General features: G+C 34.2%; 2 protein-coding genes and 2 long non-coding RNA genes across 5 annotated transcripts; all 4 read left to right on the top strand.

The window, feature by feature from the left end:
• Positions 1-6,126: 6,126 nt before the first annotated feature.
• On the top strand, positions 6,127-6,615 carry LOC111906260 (uncharacterized). The gene is made up of 2 exons (XR_002855139.3): positions 6,127-6,232; positions 6,419-6,615. It is a non-coding gene; the product is annotated as an uncharacterized LOC111906260 (long non-coding RNA).
• A 7-nt stretch (positions 6,616-6,622) lies between these two features.
• On the top strand, positions 6,623-8,260 carry LOC111906261 (uncharacterized). Its single transcript, XM_023902020.1, has one exon. The coding sequence runs from the start codon at positions 6,623-6,625 to the stop codon at positions 8,258-8,260; it is 1,638 nt and encodes a 545-aa protein (XP_023757788.1).
• A 5,893-nt stretch (positions 8,261-14,153) lies between these two features.
• LOC122195764 (uncharacterized) lies at positions 14,154-15,649 on the top strand. 2 transcript variants are annotated; one of them, XR_006186476.2, is made up of 4 exons: positions 14,154-14,494; positions 14,873-15,110; positions 15,236-15,388; positions 15,516-15,649. It is a non-coding gene; the product is annotated as an uncharacterized LOC122195764 (long non-coding RNA). The 2 variants fall into 2 exon arrangements; XR_006186477.2 differs by having other exon boundaries at positions 14,154-14,475.
• Positions 15,650-16,954: 1,305 nt separating this feature from the next.
• On the top strand, positions 16,955-18,351 carry LOC122195763 (uncharacterized). The gene is made up of 7 exons (XM_042897862.2): positions 16,955-17,085; positions 17,160-17,357; positions 17,436-17,552; positions 17,629-17,692; positions 17,789-17,881; positions 17,979-18,089; positions 18,235-18,351. The coding sequence occupies exons 1-6, from the start codon at positions 16,982-16,984 to the stop codon at positions 18,072-18,074; spliced, it is 672 nt and encodes a 223-aa protein (XP_042753796.2). The 5' UTR covers positions 16,955-16,981; the 3' UTR covers positions 18,075-18,089; positions 18,235-18,351.
• The last annotated feature ends 242 nt before the right edge of the window (positions 18,352-18,593 follow it).

Raw genomic sequence — 18,593 nt, forward strand, 5'->3', positions numbered from 1 at the left:
ATTCACCAACTCCTCAACTAGCTTTGTTTCTTCATTACTAGTCCATGGCCTATAGTTTTAATTTGGCTTGTCATAACTATAAACATAACGAACAATAATAAATAAGCAAACACAATAATAGATAAACAAACACCATTTTTTTTATAAATAGATAAGCAAAATAACAAATTGTCCAATACAACGATAACCAAGAAATACAATAATTTGTCCAACATAAGGATAAGCAAATAATACAACAATTTAATTGGTTGCTCCCCTAGATGTAAACATAGTCTAGGCCAAGTTATCTCTAAATATGGTCCATTTATTTGAAGTCCCAATAGAATTAATAGTATCCACATCTTCATGTCCAGGATCTTCAATTCCCTCATCTTGATCAAACTCGTTGTCCAACGGATCTACTCCAATTTCTTGTCTTATGAAGTTATGTACGAGACAACATGCCATTATGATTTTATTTTTTGTTTTAACTGGATAATATGAATTATCCTTTAATATTTTCCATCTTCCCTTCAAAAGGCCAAAACATCGTTCAATAACATTTCTTGCCGATCAATGTTTGATGTTAAAGAATTCCTTTGGTGTAGTTGGTTGGTATCCATGACGCCATTCATTTAAGTGGTACCTGTGTCCTCTATAAGGCAGTAGAAAACCCTCTCCATTTGTGTATCCGACATCAACCAAATAATAACATATAGATAAGAATTATAGTTAATAAACTATTCATAAAAATTATAAATAAATGTATATTTTAAATAAAAAAGAACATACCCGGTCTTGGAACTTAAAATCCATGTGGTCTAAGAAGAGCATCACAAAGAACTCTACCATCCGCAACCGACCCCTCCCATCCCTTAACACATATATAAACTGCATATCTTGGGAACAAACCCCTAGAACATTTGTTGCAATGATATTCTTTCTTGTTCTATATCTATGCTGATCTTCGGCTGGAACTAGACACTTTATATTTGTTCCATCTAAAGATCCTAAAAAATTCTTAAACCACTTCCATATTTGATCAGTTGAGTTATCGGGAACAGATTCGAGTTTCTTAAGCAAATGAGTATGCAATCGTATGACTACATTACAAACTCGAATGAAATACCTACTAATCGTTTCTCCCGAGCGACGAAACCAACATATGATAACACGAATAAAATAACTTAAAGGACCTTTGGTGGTTAATTCTATAATACCTTAGTTTATACATCAGGGTTATATATAATTAATATCCGATAGATAGTTGGATGTATACTTTCCGCCTCATTTTGTGTTCCTTCTTTGGTTGTGGGCTTAGGGCAGATTCACACTATTAACTACCTGTTCGATATTAGATTAAATATAGCTAGTATAAACTAAGTGATTATAGAAGGAACTATTGTGGTTACCATTTTTACTAAAATAAATAAGGGTTTTCTTAAATAATGTTTTCATCAAATATAAAGGAACTATTATAGTTAACTCTGTGAGTACCAAGTGAATACGCCACAGTTATATACAACAATGATCTAACAAACAATGGGATGTGTGCCTTCCGCCTCATTTCCTGTTCCTTGTTTGGTTGTGGGCTTAGGGAAGATACACACAATCGATTTTTTGTTTACTCTAGGTTTTATATAACTTGTATCCGTTTAGTACTCATAGAAAGGATTGTAGAGTCATTTCACTTATCTTTCATCAGATTAGGAAATATTGGATTTTCTGGTGGAACAAGAGAACTTTTCTAAACAGAACTTACAACTTACTACAACTTTCTTACAACTTCTTACATCACTAAAATATTATGAATTCACCAGCTTAAATGTTGATCTACTCTTTCAAAATAATTTGTATTCTTAGGAGACCAGTAGACAGGTACGTGCTCTAGAAACTAAAAAGATGGAGCAGTATAGCTTCATATCTTATTTTGTTATTATTTTGTAGTCTACGTTATCAAACCACATACTTTGTAAACACTTTCTTTTTAATGAAATGGTTGTTTATTACTTCGATTACTATGATGCATGTCTTGTGATACTAAACATGACATCCTCTACCCACGAACGTTTTCGCCGTTCCGGTTTTGGGGTGTGACAAAATTCCTCTGTTAGTTTGTTTGACTTGGAGGGCAAGAAAGAAGCTTAGTTCCTGATTCATACTCATTTGAAATCTACCGACCATTAGCTTAGCAAAGTCAACAACCATTGCTAAATCGGTGGATGCGAAAATAATGTCGTCAACATAAATTTGGACAAACGTGAGATGTTTTCCATTTGATATTTGGAACAGAGTGTTGTATTAGTGTCTAAGTCAATAACTATATTTGGTATGTACTTGACCCGGTTGTGCATAGTCCTTTTCGGTTGCCTTCACCAAAGGAAATTAACTCGATGAATAATAGAGAAAGAGGTTATTATGCTTTATTAATATATTATAAGAATAATATATTAAAAGAGAAATCATATTTATTTAATTAACATTGGTCAAGAACTAGTTAAGAATTAATTTTGTGGTCAAAAAAGGTTAATTGAATTAAGGGGACTGATCTTGTAATTATGTGATAGTTGCAAAGTTGGGTAAGGAAACCCTAGAGCATAGGGTGGACGAATTATAAGGAGCTGTTTGGTTCGTAGAATGTTGCTGAAGGAATTGCATTTGGAATTCGAAAAGGATTTTGTTAAGAATTTGAATCCAATTCCATATCCTATTTGGTTGGAAGGAAATGGAATTGGAATTAATTCTAGATTTTGTTTGGTTCGCAGGAATTGGAATTGGAATCCATGTAAAATGACAGAATTGTCCTTTTTTTTTTTTTGTCTATTTTGCTTAATTTTACTTTATTTTTTAATTTATATGTAAAGATATATTATATAAATTATAAAATAGTAAAATTTAATTTAACTGATTGAATGTTCGTGTTAATATTATGCGAAAATCATGCAAATGGCTTCATAACTTATAAAATCCATTAAATACACATCCCAATAACGTTTCAAAAAAAACGTAACTTAAAAGCTATCACCTTTTCACTAGATATCCTAATATTGTTACCAAAAAAAGTTAACCTAAAATATTTTGTTACATCTAAATCAAAGGCATCAAAAACTTTCAAATCCAAATACCGATCAACATCCAATGCACATCCCAATTGATAATACTATCCTTACAAAATGTATTTTACCCAACCTTCTCTATCACCTTCTTCAATTTCCCAAAAATTTTGAACATTAATGGGATCACTTCTTATTTTGGTCAAAGCTTTGAACTTCTCAAATTGACTTATTGAATTCATCTTTAAAATTTACGGATGGATCTTCTCACTTAGCTCATTAATCTCCATGTCAAATTTAATACCTTAACTCAAGTCCTTTGATATTTCTTTAAGACTTTCTGTAATTAAGCCAGCCGCCTTGTTAAACCCCTCGTCGCTTCAATTTTTCCTCTTCTTGGAACGAACACTCGGTGAAGTTTCATCATGTTGCACGACTGTAGTATGACTAACTTCCTCTAAATCTAGAAAATCATCATCTGAATCTTGTGTTTCTTCTTCTAAGTTCATCTCTTGTTCCATCTCCATGAAATCTCTAGCTCTATTTCCTTGAGCTCGGTCTATTCCAAAAACAATGCAAAGATCTTCATAATAAGGAAATGTTTTGTGTTTCGATCTAGTCGCTTCTTTATATACCTATTTACCAACATTATAATTCATATAAAAAATCAAAATATTTCCATGAAGTCGCTTAATTATTAAAATGTACATGTAGGTACGCCTCACACACCGGATCCTCAACAGTAACACAATGCTTTTCAGGGTCATAACCAAAACCGCATGTGTTTGAACTGTTTACCATATCATAGACACATTGCCAATATTTCTTCATGGTTTTTATCGTAGATTCAATATGTGGCTTATTTAAAAGACCTGAGTTTGGAAGTGATTGTTTCAATGGTTGCTCAAGGTGTTGCAAATAACCGGATTTGAAACCATTATCAGCTTTAAACCCTCCAACATTTTTCAAATTCACCAACTCCTCAACTAGCTTTGTTTCTTCATTACTAGTCCATGGCCTATAGTTTTAATTTGGCTTGTCATAACTATCAACATAAAGAACAACAATAAATAAACAAACACAACAATAGATAAACAAACGCCATTTTTTTTATAAATAGATAAGCAAAATAACAAATTGTCCAATACAACGGTAACCAAGAAATACAATAATTTGTCCAACATAAGGATAAGCAAATAATACAACAATTTCATTGGTTGCTCCCCTGGATGTAAAGATAGTCTAGGCCAAGTTATCTCTAAATATGGTCCATTTATTTGAAGTCCCAATAGAATTAATAGTATCCACATCTTCATGTCCAAGATCTTCAATTCCCTCATCTTGATCAAATTAGTGTCCAATATAAATTGGTATGTTTTAAATTGGTGTATAAAAAAAATACCCTTTATTTAAACAGGGAACATTATACATCAAGAAAAATTTCATATTAAATTTTTTAACCAAAATCATATTCGAATTTATTCTAAACGTGAATCATTTGTTCATTATATGCAATCTACATGATAAATGTTTCTTTTATTTAAACAAGAACCAATTATGTTAACCTATAAGGACCATTTTTGTGATATTGTTTCAACAAGTACAATTTATGTATTTTTGATAATGTTATTTATTACACGGACCATTTATTTATGTTTATTTTTTTTTTATATAGACACCATTCCCGTAAATTTATTTAAGGGTGCTACTTCATACACATCAACCTACATTATTATCATACATCATTAGACTTATTTTTAGGTTATTATTATCCTATAATTATCATTGATTTTACTTTTTAAGTAATCGTTACCATATAATTATTATTTGACTAACTTTTATTATTATTGATTACAACCTAATCAAAAAACCATTATTATTTAATAATTACAATTTTATTATTAACCTAATTAATATTAATAACTTTAAATTTTTTTTTTTATTAAGATAAATAACAATAATAATATTATTTTTAGAATATAATAATATAAATAGTAATATAAAAAAGTAAATTTCTAAATAAATTTTCATTAACGTAATATCTTTGATAGGATAAATAATATTATAAGAAAAATAAATTAGAAACATATCTTCAGTATTTTTTTTTAATTTTAAATATTACATAACAAAATTCCGAGTCTAAAATAAACAACTAATCATATATAGTTATAAAAGATCTTTCTATAGGTCTAAATCGCTTATAAAATTCTAGACACGACTTATACATAGTTTGCAATTCGGCTGCGGACAGCTCTTTGTGGCGGATCTATAATGTTGAAATAGGAGGCAAATGTAAGGACACGATGATTTTGAAACTCACTAGGACCTCTCCACAGAGGGAAAAATGTTATAGGACCTACTGTGGTAAAAAATTAGGAGATCACACCAAACCTGTTGGCTAACAAGATACCTGTCTCAGGCATAAACATATAGTGTTCTGGTGGTGTTGGCCTATACGTCATAGAGAAAGACAATGAATCAAATACTCCATCGTACCCAATGAAAACTCTAGAATAGTCTTCATATGAAGTCAATAACTCGTCATATAATTGCTGACGAATAAAAAACCACGCATTTTCATCATGCCCGAGACAAACGGCTACCGATTGAAAACCACAATTTTCATCACCCATTACTTTTCTTCTCTTACTTCATTATAACATCGTTATTATTTATTGTTATTTATTAATTATATTTTTATTACTAACTTTACTAATATTTATTTTAAATTTATCTTTTAATAAGATGAAAAAAATCTTCTAAAAAACAATCTAAGCCACTTATTTAACAAATCAATGGTAAAAATCAAATATAATCGATTTTAAACTTATTTTGTATTAACAAAAAAAAACCAACAATAATATTACTTATATAATATAATAATATAAAAATAAAATTTCAAATAAATCTCATCAATTTTTCTATCCTTATTTGTAGTCGAAAACTCAAAAACTTAATACATTTTTTTTTCCATTTGCATAAACCCATTTTTTATAGCATAAATTTTTTGATTATTTATTTTTTGTTAGACGTAAGCTACAAATGTCTTTTATATATATATATATATATATAAAAGACAAACTTTAGAAAGATCTTCGTGTTTTGTTTTTATCATGTAGGGTAGTTACCCATCAACAAACTTTAGAAGGATCTTCTTCAGGTTCTTTTCTCAGGCTGAAAGATTTCCTTAAAGCTATAAGGTATAGTTACTTCCATATGGTTAAAGAAATATCGTTGGTTTAGCTTTAAATACTTAATTTATTAATATATGTTAAAATATGAGACAAGTTATTTAAAAAGTGATTAGGAGTGATAACTTACAACCACATTTGTTGTATATTTATCGTGCATGTATTTTGATAATAACTAAATTTCTTGAATTATAGATGGATCGTGATACTTGGATGTATGAATTATAACGTCATGACAAAGAATACCTGATTAGGCTGAAAGATTTCCTTAAAGCTATTGAGGATCATCGAGTAAAAAAAGGAGAGAGTCAAATTTGGTGTCCTTGTAAAAAGTGTCACAATTGTAAAATGTTTACCGATTTAAAGTTAATTGAAGAACACCTTATATGTGATGGGTTTATGAATGGGTATACTCGTTGGTCACGACATGGTGAGCTATTAATTTATCGTAATTTGATTGATACCGAAACTAACGACGACGAGACTGACGATTTTGACAATGACAATTATGATCAAATAGATGACATGTTACATGATATTCAAGATGACATTCCTAATAAAGATTTTGAAAAATTTCAACAACTATTTGTCGATGCGGAAAAACCGTTATATGTTGGGTGCACAAAATTTACCAAACTTTCTGATGTGCTGAAATTATTTAACTTAAAAGCGAATAGTGGTTGGAGTAATAAAAGTTTCACAAACTTGCTAGAGATTTTGCATGAAATGCTTCCTGAAGATAACGAGCTACCTGTTTCATTATATCAAGCGAAAAAATTGGTGTGTCCAATGGGTTTGGAAATCGAGAGAATTAATGCATGTCCAAATGATTGCATGATTTATAGAGATCAGTATGCTGGTCTAGATAAATGTATTACATGTGGTAAATCGCGATATAAACAGAAGAATCATATGGAAGAAGACGACAATGTGAAAAGGAATGCAGCCCCTGCTAAAGTATTGTGGTATTTTCCCATCATACCAAGACTAAAACGATTATTTGCTAACGCCAAAGATGCAAAGTTGTTGCGTTGGCATTTCGAGAAGCGTAGCACAGACGGAAAAATGAGACACGTGGTTGATTCTCCTCAATGGAGAAATATTGATTATGAATTTAAGGAATTTGCTGCTGAGATTAGAAATATCCGATTCGGACTTAGTTCAGATGGAATTAATCCATTCGGAAACATGAGTAGTCAACGTAGTGTATGGCCAGTGCTACTATGTATATATAATCTTCCACCTTGGCTATGCATGAAGCGAAAATACATCATGATGTCATTGCTAATTCAAGGCCCGAAACAACCTGGCAACGATATTGATGTGTATTTGTCTCCGTTAGTTGAGGACATGAAAAAATTATGGAATTTGGGCGTTGAAGTGTATGATGCATATAAGAAGGAGCATTTCCAACTACGAGCCATGATTTTTTGCACTATAAGTGATTTTCCAGCTTATGCAAATTTATCAGGGTATAGTACGAAAGGAAATAAGGCATGTCCAATCTATGAAAATGATACACACCGGTTATGGTTGGAAAACTGTAAAAAAAATGTGTATATGGGACATCAAAGATCGCTTCCAATGGATCACGAATATCGTAAACAAGGGAATTTGTTTGATGGTAAAACAGAAAATGGTAAAGCGCCTCAACCAATGAACGGAAGAACTACGTTTTCTCGGGTTGAAAATCTAAACATTGTGTTTGGAAAAGGTGTTAAAAACAATTGTCTGGATAATTGGAAAAAGAGGTCAATTTTTTGGGAATTACCATATTGGGAAAAGTTAGATGTTCGACATTGTATTGATCCTATGCATATAGTGAAAAATGTTGGTGAAAGCTTGATAGGATTGTTGTTGAACATTACTGGAAGATCAAAGGATGGAATTAAGGTTCGAAGGGACATGATTAAAATGGGAATTCGACCCGAGCTTGCTCTATTCCGAAAGACGAAAAACGCGCGTATTTACCACCAGCTTGTTATACCATGTCTAGAGTTGAGAAACAATCATTTTGCGAATGCTTGCATGGTGTGAAGGTTCCATTCGGCTATTCTTCAAACATCAAGAGGTTAGTATCATTGAAAGACTTGAAATTGAGTGGTATGAAGTCGCATGATTATCATGTTTTACTTACACATATGATCCCCATTGCAATTCGTGGTATACTACCGGACCATATTAGGCACACAATCACAAAACTTTGCTTATTTTTTAACATGATTCATTTAAAAGTAATTGATCCCGAGATTTTAGATTCATGGCAAAATGATATCATCATCACTCTCTGGCAGCTTGAGATGTACTTTCCTCCTTCATTTTTTGACATCATGGTTCACCTTGTATCCCATATTATAAGAGAAATTGTGACATCCCCAAATTTTACGGTCAGAAAAGACCGACTTTGTTTATGCTTTATAAAAATCAGAGTACTTCTTTAATAAAAGTGTTGCAGAATTTGTCCCCAGAAAAACATGATAAATACGTTATTAAAACATTTTCGAAGAAACGTATTTTATTCATTTTAAAACGTTTGGGATGTCATCGTCAATACAGAAACATAAGCATAAACAGAACTTACATTTATTTACACTAATGATTTACATCTCCTTTATTCTCTCAGTGAATTATGTCTTCGTATTGATACCTGTGATACAAAGAAAACTGAGTGGGTCAGGCTTGGGAGCCTGGTGAGCATATAGGGTTTTCAACCCACAATAATACATTTATTATATTCAATTATCAACAATCAACCCAAATACCCATCCCCATTATCTTCGTTAAGGTTTTACCCTAAGAATCGATTATACTTTCTTCATTCATTCCTAAGGGTTTACCTAAGGAACTGGCACATAGTCCATTTGCTACCACGGTTTATACAATAGGCACTACATCGCATAGTCACCAGGGTTCATACAATTGGCACTACGTCTCATAGTCACCAGGGTTTACACAATAGGCACTACGTCTCATAGTCACCTGGGTTCATACAATTGACACTACGTCTCATAGTCACCAGGGCTTACACAATAGGCACTACGTCTCATAGTCACCTGGGTTCATACAATTGGCACTACGTCTCGTAGTCACCAGGGTTTACACAATAGGCACTACGTCTCATAGTCACCTGGGTTCATACAATTGGCACTACGTCTCATAGTCACCAGGGTTTACACAATAGGCACTACGTCTCATAGTCACCTGGGCTTACTCAATAGGCACGAAGTCGCATCGTCACCAACTATTCCATCTACCCATGTTCTACCCAACATTTTTGTAGATATAAATACAAACACAATTTAAATCATTTAACACCCGTATAAAAACATCAATTCCAAATCCATCTCAAATAGATAATCAATATATATCGCATAGCACGTATTTCATAGCTAATACTTTATATTTATGTATTAGAAGAAAGTAACTATGCACTCACGCATATAAACAACAATATATATAAATATACACATAACACGTATTTTATAAAATACTTCATATTTATGTGTAAGATGAAAGTGACTATACACTCACTTGATCAGAAGATGATCTGACAGCACTACGTCTTGCAGAAGTAGTGTCTCTTCGTAGATCTGGAAGATCTTCACAAAAACCGGCTCCTCGCGGGCAGGGCTTCGGCTCGGGAATAACGCTCTTCGGGATTCTCAGGGCTTCGGATCTCGCTTCGGGGCTCGGGAATGATACCGGGGCTTCGGTATATGATTTGCACGCAAATCGAGGCAAAACTTAGAGAGAGGGAAGAGTTTGAACAAGAGAAAATGGCTGATTTCGAGTTCTATTTATAGGCTGAGGGTCTGGGATTACGCGGGGCGTAATCTCAAATTACGCAGGGCGTACTCAGTACGCGGGGCGTACTCGGTTACGCGGGGCGTACTTTGACGTCACTGCATGCGTCGATCTGTGGCACTCGAGTATCGGTCAGGCAACTTGCATCCGCCTGAGTACGCGGGACGTAATTGACTCGTCGAACTTCTAAATTGCGTAACTTTCGCATACGAGCTCCGTTTTCGACGTTCTTTATATCCACGCGAAGGTCAGACCATACTCTATAACTTTCATTTAGACTCCGTCGGCTAATTTTGACTTTTATTTTTATTATTTATTTTTAGAAGGCTGGGACAGAAAAACTTCGTTATAAATTCATAACTTCTTCGTTTGACGTCCGTTCTTGCCTAACTTTTCATCATTTCGCTACTAACAACGAGATCTTCGATTCTCATTTAGATTGTTTCGGCTAAAAACCGCTCGATCTCAAATCGAGTATTTGGGCTGCATACCGTTAAGTCGAAACTTAGAAAAATCATAACTTCCTCATACGAAGTCAGATTTAGGCGTTCCTTTTATGCACGCTCTCGGTTTAACGAAATCTACGAATTTTGTTTAGATCGCTAAGGCTAAATATCGCTCTAACATAAATTCACTTTTTACGTCATTCAGCGTCGTGCCGGTTCTGTCGCGAAACTTCGACAGGTCATAACTTCTTCGTTATGATTCGGATTTCGACGTTCTTTATATGTACGGAATCCTTGTAACATATACTATAACCTAGTTAAGATTATTCATTCTAAATAATCTTCTATCAGAAACTCATTTTTGACGCTTATCGTCTTTAAATTGACTAGCCCCGATCTACGGGCGTTACAGAAATAAAGATTTGTGGTCCGATATTTCTACGTTACATGTACCCATTTGAGAGATATATGGGTTTTCTTAAGGGGTATGTAAGGAATCGACATCGACCCGAAGCCAGTATTGTTGAAGGATATGCTACAGAGGAGGTTATTGAATTTTGTACAAATTATCTAGAAGGCGTGCAAAGTATCAGAATACCACAATCACGACATGAAGGTAGACTTGAAGGGGTTGGTATAAGTGGGTTGAAAGTGGTTATTCCCGATCGAAATGAATTCCATCTAGCGCATTTTACACTCTTACAACATATGACAGTTGTTGCTCCATACATAAATGAGCACATGGGAACCTTAAGAACAACCCACAATAGAAGGACACAAAAATGGTTGGCAAACAAGCATATGGGAACATTTCCACAATGGTTTAAAAACAAGGTGAAAGAAAGTTTAGGCACAACCAATGTTGATCCATTAGTGAAAATATTGGGGTATGGTCCACTAAATGCGGTGTCAACATACCAAAGTTATGATATTAATGGATATACATTTTACACTGAAGAACGTGATACAAAGAGTACAGTACAGAATAGTGGAGTCACGTTAATAGCCACATCGATTGACTACTCTAGTGCGACTCATGAAGGAAGGTCAATTATAGCTAAAGACTCGTATTATGGCGTTGTTCAAGAAATTTGGGAATTGAAATATGATTCCTCCATTATAGTGCCCTTATTCAAGTGTAAGTGGGTCGACAACCGACGATGTGTTAGGGTTGATGACGACGGTTTCACACTTGTCAACCTTTCCACAGAGGGTTATGCAACAGAACCCTTCATTCTAGCCAAACAAGTGAAGCAAATATTCTTTGTTGAGGACCCGAAAGATTCGAGCTGGCATGTTGTCCTACATGGAAAACGACGTATACTTGGGGTTGAAAATGTTGAGGACGAGGAAGAGTATGACCAATTTGACGAGCTGCCTCCATTTTCCATTGGTATTCCATCTTCAGATTTTAACATTGATAATAATGTTTACTTAAGATCAGACCATAATGAAGGGGTATATTGTTCAACCTAATGATGAAGGTATTAAACCATCTATTTTTTTTAAATAATGTTTGATTATAAATGTGTAGTGATCTTATTTTATTTATTTATTTATTTATTATTTTTTTTGTAGGAACACAAAATTGATGAGAGTATATGACGAAGAGAATATTTTTTAGTTGATTCGTATTTATTTTGTTTCAAGACTATCAAGCCTTTATTTATTACCATACTTATACTCAAATTAAATTAAGTTACAATGGTGCTCTTTAATGAAATTGATTTTATTTTATTTTATTTATTTATTTTTTGAATGACATGAAATTGAGTTATAACTATACTATTTGTTGTAGTTCAATGGAATTCAGTTATTATAATATAGTAATAAAAAGAGAAAATGTCTCAGGGTAACAGATTATTGATTTTGTTTATATTCAGTCACTTTCATTTTTTTTTGGTACGCCATATACTATCCAACTTGTCGAACCTATTCACATTTTATCCTTGTAACCTGCTAGCGTAGGTAAAAGGGTAATATGTGAACAGTTCAACAAGTTGAATGGTATATAGTGTACAAAAAAATGACCAAATGTGAACAAAAAAAGAACCTCCCCCCACGACCTCCAACGAACTAATCTACCACCAAAACCTCATCCACCGTCACTACCTCCACCACCGCTGCCTCCAACCTCTACCACCACCTCTACCTTCGCCACCACCACCACCATCACCTTTAACCACCACCATCACCGCAACAACAACCACCACCACCATATCTACCGGAGCTGGTGGTTGTGTTGGAGGCGGTGACGGTGGTGGTTATGGCGGATGTGGTAGTGATGGAGGTGGAAGAGGTGGTGGTAGTAGTGGCGGTGGAAAAGGTTGTAGTGGTAGTAAAGGTGGTGGCACTGATGGTAGAGGTGGTGGTGGTAGTTGTTGTAGGCGGTTTCCGTGGCGGTGGTAGAGGTGGTGGTGATGGTGGCGATTAGGCATGATCTTGAAGCACCAATTCGTTCCAAGCTTGTACAACTACTTCTCCTTCTTGAAAGAACTCTAAAATGCCTACCAAAACCCTCTCCTTAAGCTCAAAACTCTCACACACAATACCACATATGAAAGTAGACGAAAAGAGGCTCAAGAAGCTGATAGGGTTTGATCTAAGAGGCTAAGGATGATTAAATAGGGGGCAAGTTTGGGATTTAGGGTTTTGACCCTCCGACGCGTACGCCCGATGTACCCTCACGTACGCCCTGCGTACGTGAGGCTCCTCCGCGATCATTTATGCAGAGTACGCTACGCGTACTCATAGTTACGCCCATCATACTCATGGGACCAATTATGCTAAAACGTAAATTCTTAAGGGTTTCCAGACATACCAGGTTTTGGGTGTTACACCTTCGCCACCACCACCATCACCGCAACAGCTACCTCCACCAGAGCTAGTGGTTATATTGGAGGCGGTGATGGTAGTGTTGTGATGGATGTGGAAGAGGTGGGTGGTTGTGGTGGCAGTGGAAAAGGTTGTAGTGGTAGTAAAGGTGGTGGCACTGATGGTAAAGGTGGTGGTGGTGGTTGTTGTAGGCGGTTTCCATGGCGGTGGTAGAGGTGGTGGTGGTGGTGGTGGCGGTGGTAGTAGTGGCGGAAGCGGTGGTGGCAGAGGTAGAGGTGGTGGTGGTAGTAATGGTGGAGGGCAGGTGTGGTGATGGATGGGGTTGTTGGAGGTGGGTGTGTGGGTGGGGGGGGGGGGGGTTGAGTTTTTTTGTTCACATTTATTCCTTTTTTATTGTATTTTTATTGGATTATCTCAATTTTGATTTTGTGATATCAATGGGATCGAAATTACAAACTTAGAAAGTGTTTTGAATACGATTTACTTAAATTATCCAAAATAATTTTAATATTCAACTATACATTTCAAAACTTGACTTTCATGTCGTGTCATGCTTCATGTCATATACTATCTTTGATTACTGCCTTATACATTATTTTATTAGATCATCATCTTAAATATCAATTTCATAATTATATTTACTACATGAATTATTTATTAAAGTTAAGAAAAAATAGCCATAAAAGGATTAACCATCAACCAATATTTAATTAATATATTATGCATTTGGGAAATTTATGGAAACATTTTTTACCCAAAATATTTATGAGCCGTAGATCATAAAGATTTAATTACTAGCTTTGTTCAAAACCCCTTTTTGGCACATATCAGGTTTCACCAAGCACACTTTTTTTTACCATCTTTAACTATAAAATCATCATAGATTAATTAGGGTCTGTGATTCTTTCTTTTTTTACAAGAAATACGGTTTCAATTGATAACCGCCATGTAGCATCAACTGCACGATCCTTTAATCTCGCCCGCCAAAATTTTGAGCTTTCCCTCTTAAAATCGATATTAAGTTTATAGGCATAATTAAGCCCTAATTTTACAGAAGTGAATTTCACAGCAGTCAATTTTGAGCTTTCCCTCTCAAAATCGATATCTATTGTTGCAGCATCACAACCGTTTGCAGTCAAATCTGAGTTTTTTCACCACTGTGCGCAGGTATTTCCTAAGATTCGAGGTAAGAGAAAGAATGTTTCTTACTTTTAATTGTTCTCAGGTTCGAGTATAGAGAAAAAAAAATGTCTTTTCCAGTAATTTCTATTTTGCACGATAATGTCCAGATGAATATTTAAAAAATTGTCATCTATTTACAAGGTATTGTGATAAAATTATCAAAGTTTTGGTTTTTGTGTAATTTAGGAGTCTGTAAGACGACAAACAAGTGAAAAAAATGCTATTTTTTATTGTTGATATGTACTATGATTATCTTATTACTAATATTTGATCTGTTTTTTTGTTGTTGATATGTATTGTGTTTTTATGACTTGATAAGATGTAATTTTTCTGACAACTCTTCAGAGTTTATTTAGTCTTGATATCTTATTTGTTCCTGTAGGAATACAATGAGTTGCCCATAAAGGAAAGGGAGGAGTGTCTCTCTTATAAAGGATAAGCCAAAACACAAATTAGTACATTTACAAATTGAGTTTGATGAGTTAGGTCAAACTATCGGAAATAACAGATTTGAATTCACCACCTATTGTGGAGTCACTGTGAGAACTAGGATTTCTATCCTAAAACAGTGGAATGAAGTGCCTCAACCTGAGATTGATGAGTTGTGGTTAAATATTAAGGTATAATAACTAAAACTTGTTATGTGTGTTTATTTTAAATATAATTAAACATGTTAATAATAGTTACTATACACTTTTTACTACAAACTCACTGGAACATACCAAATGATGATTACAAAGCTCAGGTACTTAAAGTTTGCAATCAACAATGGAGGAGCTACAAGTCCAAGCTTGTCAAGTTCATGGACAGACGCATTGATCCGTTAGAAAAATACCCCTACCTAGACAAAGACATGTGGAATGATTTTGTAAAGCAAAAGTCCAAGCCCGAATTTAAGGTATGAAACTCTTGGTAATTATTTACTACATTTTCTCCATTAGCTCATAAGAAGTGACACGTTTACTTTCTTACTGGTGAGGTTATTTATGTTGTAATGTTTGTAATTTTGCTCCTCATATATGAAGGAAATAAGAGTGAAAGCAACAGCAAGTGTGATGATGAACAAGAACCCGCCCCGTTTAGGCCCACAAGGGTATCGTGGCATGCGACCTTGATGGGAGCAAGAGATGGAGTCTGGTGTATTGACAAAAGCCCACCAAATATCAAGCGAACAAGCAAGGGATTATATATTTGCTCGGTTAAAACGCGATTCCTCAGGGGCATTGATTGTAACACCAGATATGGAGCCCTTAGTGGATAATATTGTACAATAATAATCCATTTATTTTAATTTTGCTATGATTTCCCTGAAAGAATGTTTCTTATGGGGTATTTGTTCTCAAGATCATGTTGTTTACATGTACATGTAGAGAAGAAAAGCAAGTATCTCAAGGAGACTTGGAGATTAGACCAGGATCCGATCTATTGGTTGAGGTTTTAGGACCAGAGCATCCTGGTCGTATGAGGGCAATCGGGTACAATGTTGGATTGAAGCAATCTATACTAGGGATTAAAGAGAAAAATAGGAAAAAACATGAGATACTAGATTTGAAAGAGATGAAGGCTAAGCAAGAGGAACATGCCAAATCGATTGTTGACATGGAAGATAAGATTGCCTCATTACGACGTGAGATTGCTAAGAATAATGATGACACTGTTACAAGCCCAAGCCCGGTGGTGAACAAAACTAATCTTGAATCGACACCAGTGGTGGATGCATTAGATAAAATATCAGTGTGTATTGTGTATCTGTATAACATAAATAATTACTTATATAAAGGCACTAGCTACATATATACTACATGATGTGTGTTTCAGGTTCCTACAGAGTATGAGTTGTTGCTACCTTACGGCATGGTGCAAAGAAGATGTGCCAAGGGACGCGTCCACCCATTTGGAAATGGGATAGTACACTCGACACCTTTACAAAAAGATCATGTGAAGGTATCAGTAGATATAATCTATGGTGACTATCATTCTCTCCATATTCCTATGCCAACCAGTGATGCTGATAACCTAGGGGAAGCACTTTATAGTTTTATTCAGTGGCCAAGACATGCGATTCTTCTTACTAGGGTATACATGCATATCCTTTATTTTTCTTCTAATATTGTAGTAGTACCATAATTATATTAATCACTTACTTTGACTATCTACTAGACCTCCCACTCGCCTCCATCCGTGGAAAAAGATGCAAGTCCTCCCACTAAAAAAGTTGCCCCTGTTATGGATAACCAGGCAATTGCTTAAAACTAGTAATAGTCCCTTGAAATTCTTGAACCCTATGTAACATTCAAATGGTCTGTTAATGCAGGTCCAACAATACCAAAAAAAGCAAGCAGCCAAGCGGTTGCCAACAACTGCAAAGAGGGCAACACAAAAATTTGTGACACCAAAGAAACTACAAGGCAGACCTGTCATTCAATCATGGTATAATAGTTTTACAAGCAACAAATTTATTGAAGAATTTCATGTTGAGTCAGAACCTGGTATGTTTGGGCCGGGGAGGGTTGAAACATACATTAGGCATGATGTGATTTTAGAGATGTTGAATAGTGAAGAGCTTGACATTAGTTGTATACTTTGGTATCAAATGTAAGTGTATTAATTTTCATTATATTAAACTTTTAAAATATTTTATTTTTATAATATATATTATTTTGTTTCAGGGTGCTACATTCCATTCTTGCAACAAATGGGGTTAACAGATGTGCATTTATAAACCCACAGTCGATCACCGAAACAGTATGTGTCCATGATGAGCAGGACAAGACTAACCAACATAACAATCGTGTTGCAACTGAGATCGCTGAAACAATGAATTTCCATCAAGAAAAAGACTTTTTTCTTGCCCCATATTGGCAAAGGTACTATAGTCTACTATAATAATTGTTGTATGTTTTTTTGTTCATTGATTTTTATCCTAATCACTTTAAACATTCTAGTCGTCATTGGTTGCTGCTTGTGATTTGCCCTTATCAACGCACTGGTTACATTTTGGATTCCATCAAGAAGTCAGGAAATCGGACTGATTCCTACAAAGTCATAAAGCATGTTGAAAAGTAAGATATTTTTTTATATATTTTTGGATGACATTTCTTTCTATAAATTGTAACAATATTACTTGTTTTTGTTTAGGGCTGTTGAAATGTTTAGTGAAGATTTTGAAACATCACATCCAATGACATGGACGATTGCTGATGTAATTGACCTCTCTCTCTCTCTCTCAATATATATATATATATATATATATATATATATATATATATAAGAAAACTTTTGATGTTTATTTTTTCAGTGCAATCAACAATCGTCTAATTGGGAATGTGGCTATTATGTGTTGAAATGGATGCGTGAATTTGTCATGTATCGACAATATGCATTCCCGAATGTAAGTAACTTTTGTAATATTGTTTTTTCATTTTTTGTCTATTGCACCAAACCGTCTCTTTTGTTCAATAAGAGTTTTTGTTTTATTCTACATATAGAACCTTTGGAATGATATAAACCCCATTCCTGAAAAGTTGTTGGACGATGTGGTCAATGCGTGGATGACTACTTTTCAAAGTAAATATATGAAATGAAGCCTGTGTTTAATGGTTAGTTCTATTTTCTACACTTGTTATTATTGGATTTATTTTGATTAACCTTCTATGGTTTAAACAAAGTCATGTATCATATGCTTTGTTTTTACACATAAAAATATAAAATCTTGACTCATCTTTACTTTTGGTTCTTGATTAGCTTTTCATTGCAGATGGTTGGTTCGAGTCCACTTTGAATAATGGAGCCACGGTAATCGGAAAGGTGCAAAAAGACAGAAGGAGTTTCTTTGTTTTTTTTTTTTTTTTTTTTTTTTTACCTTTTTTAGGTCTTATAGGTTTGTAATGAAAACAATTGTCCTTCTTCTTTGTCGTTTGATTCTAGCATGATTGTGTCTTAGTACTTTATTTTTAATTACTATTTTGTTATAGTTACTTTTTATTATTTGGAATGACCAATTATTATTGTTCGTAAAAGCTAATGTATTTATGTTTATTTTTTTTATTGTAATTGTCAATTTTATAATTTCTCATGACTAAATTTCTTAACTTTATAAACAT

Source organism: Lactuca sativa, chromosome 8, assembly GCF_002870075.4.
Source record: "Lactuca sativa cultivar Salinas chromosome 8, Lsat_Salinas_v11, whole genome shotgun sequence".
Lineage (NCBI taxonomy): Eukaryota > Viridiplantae > Streptophyta > Magnoliopsida > Asterales > Asteraceae > Lactuca > Lactuca sativa.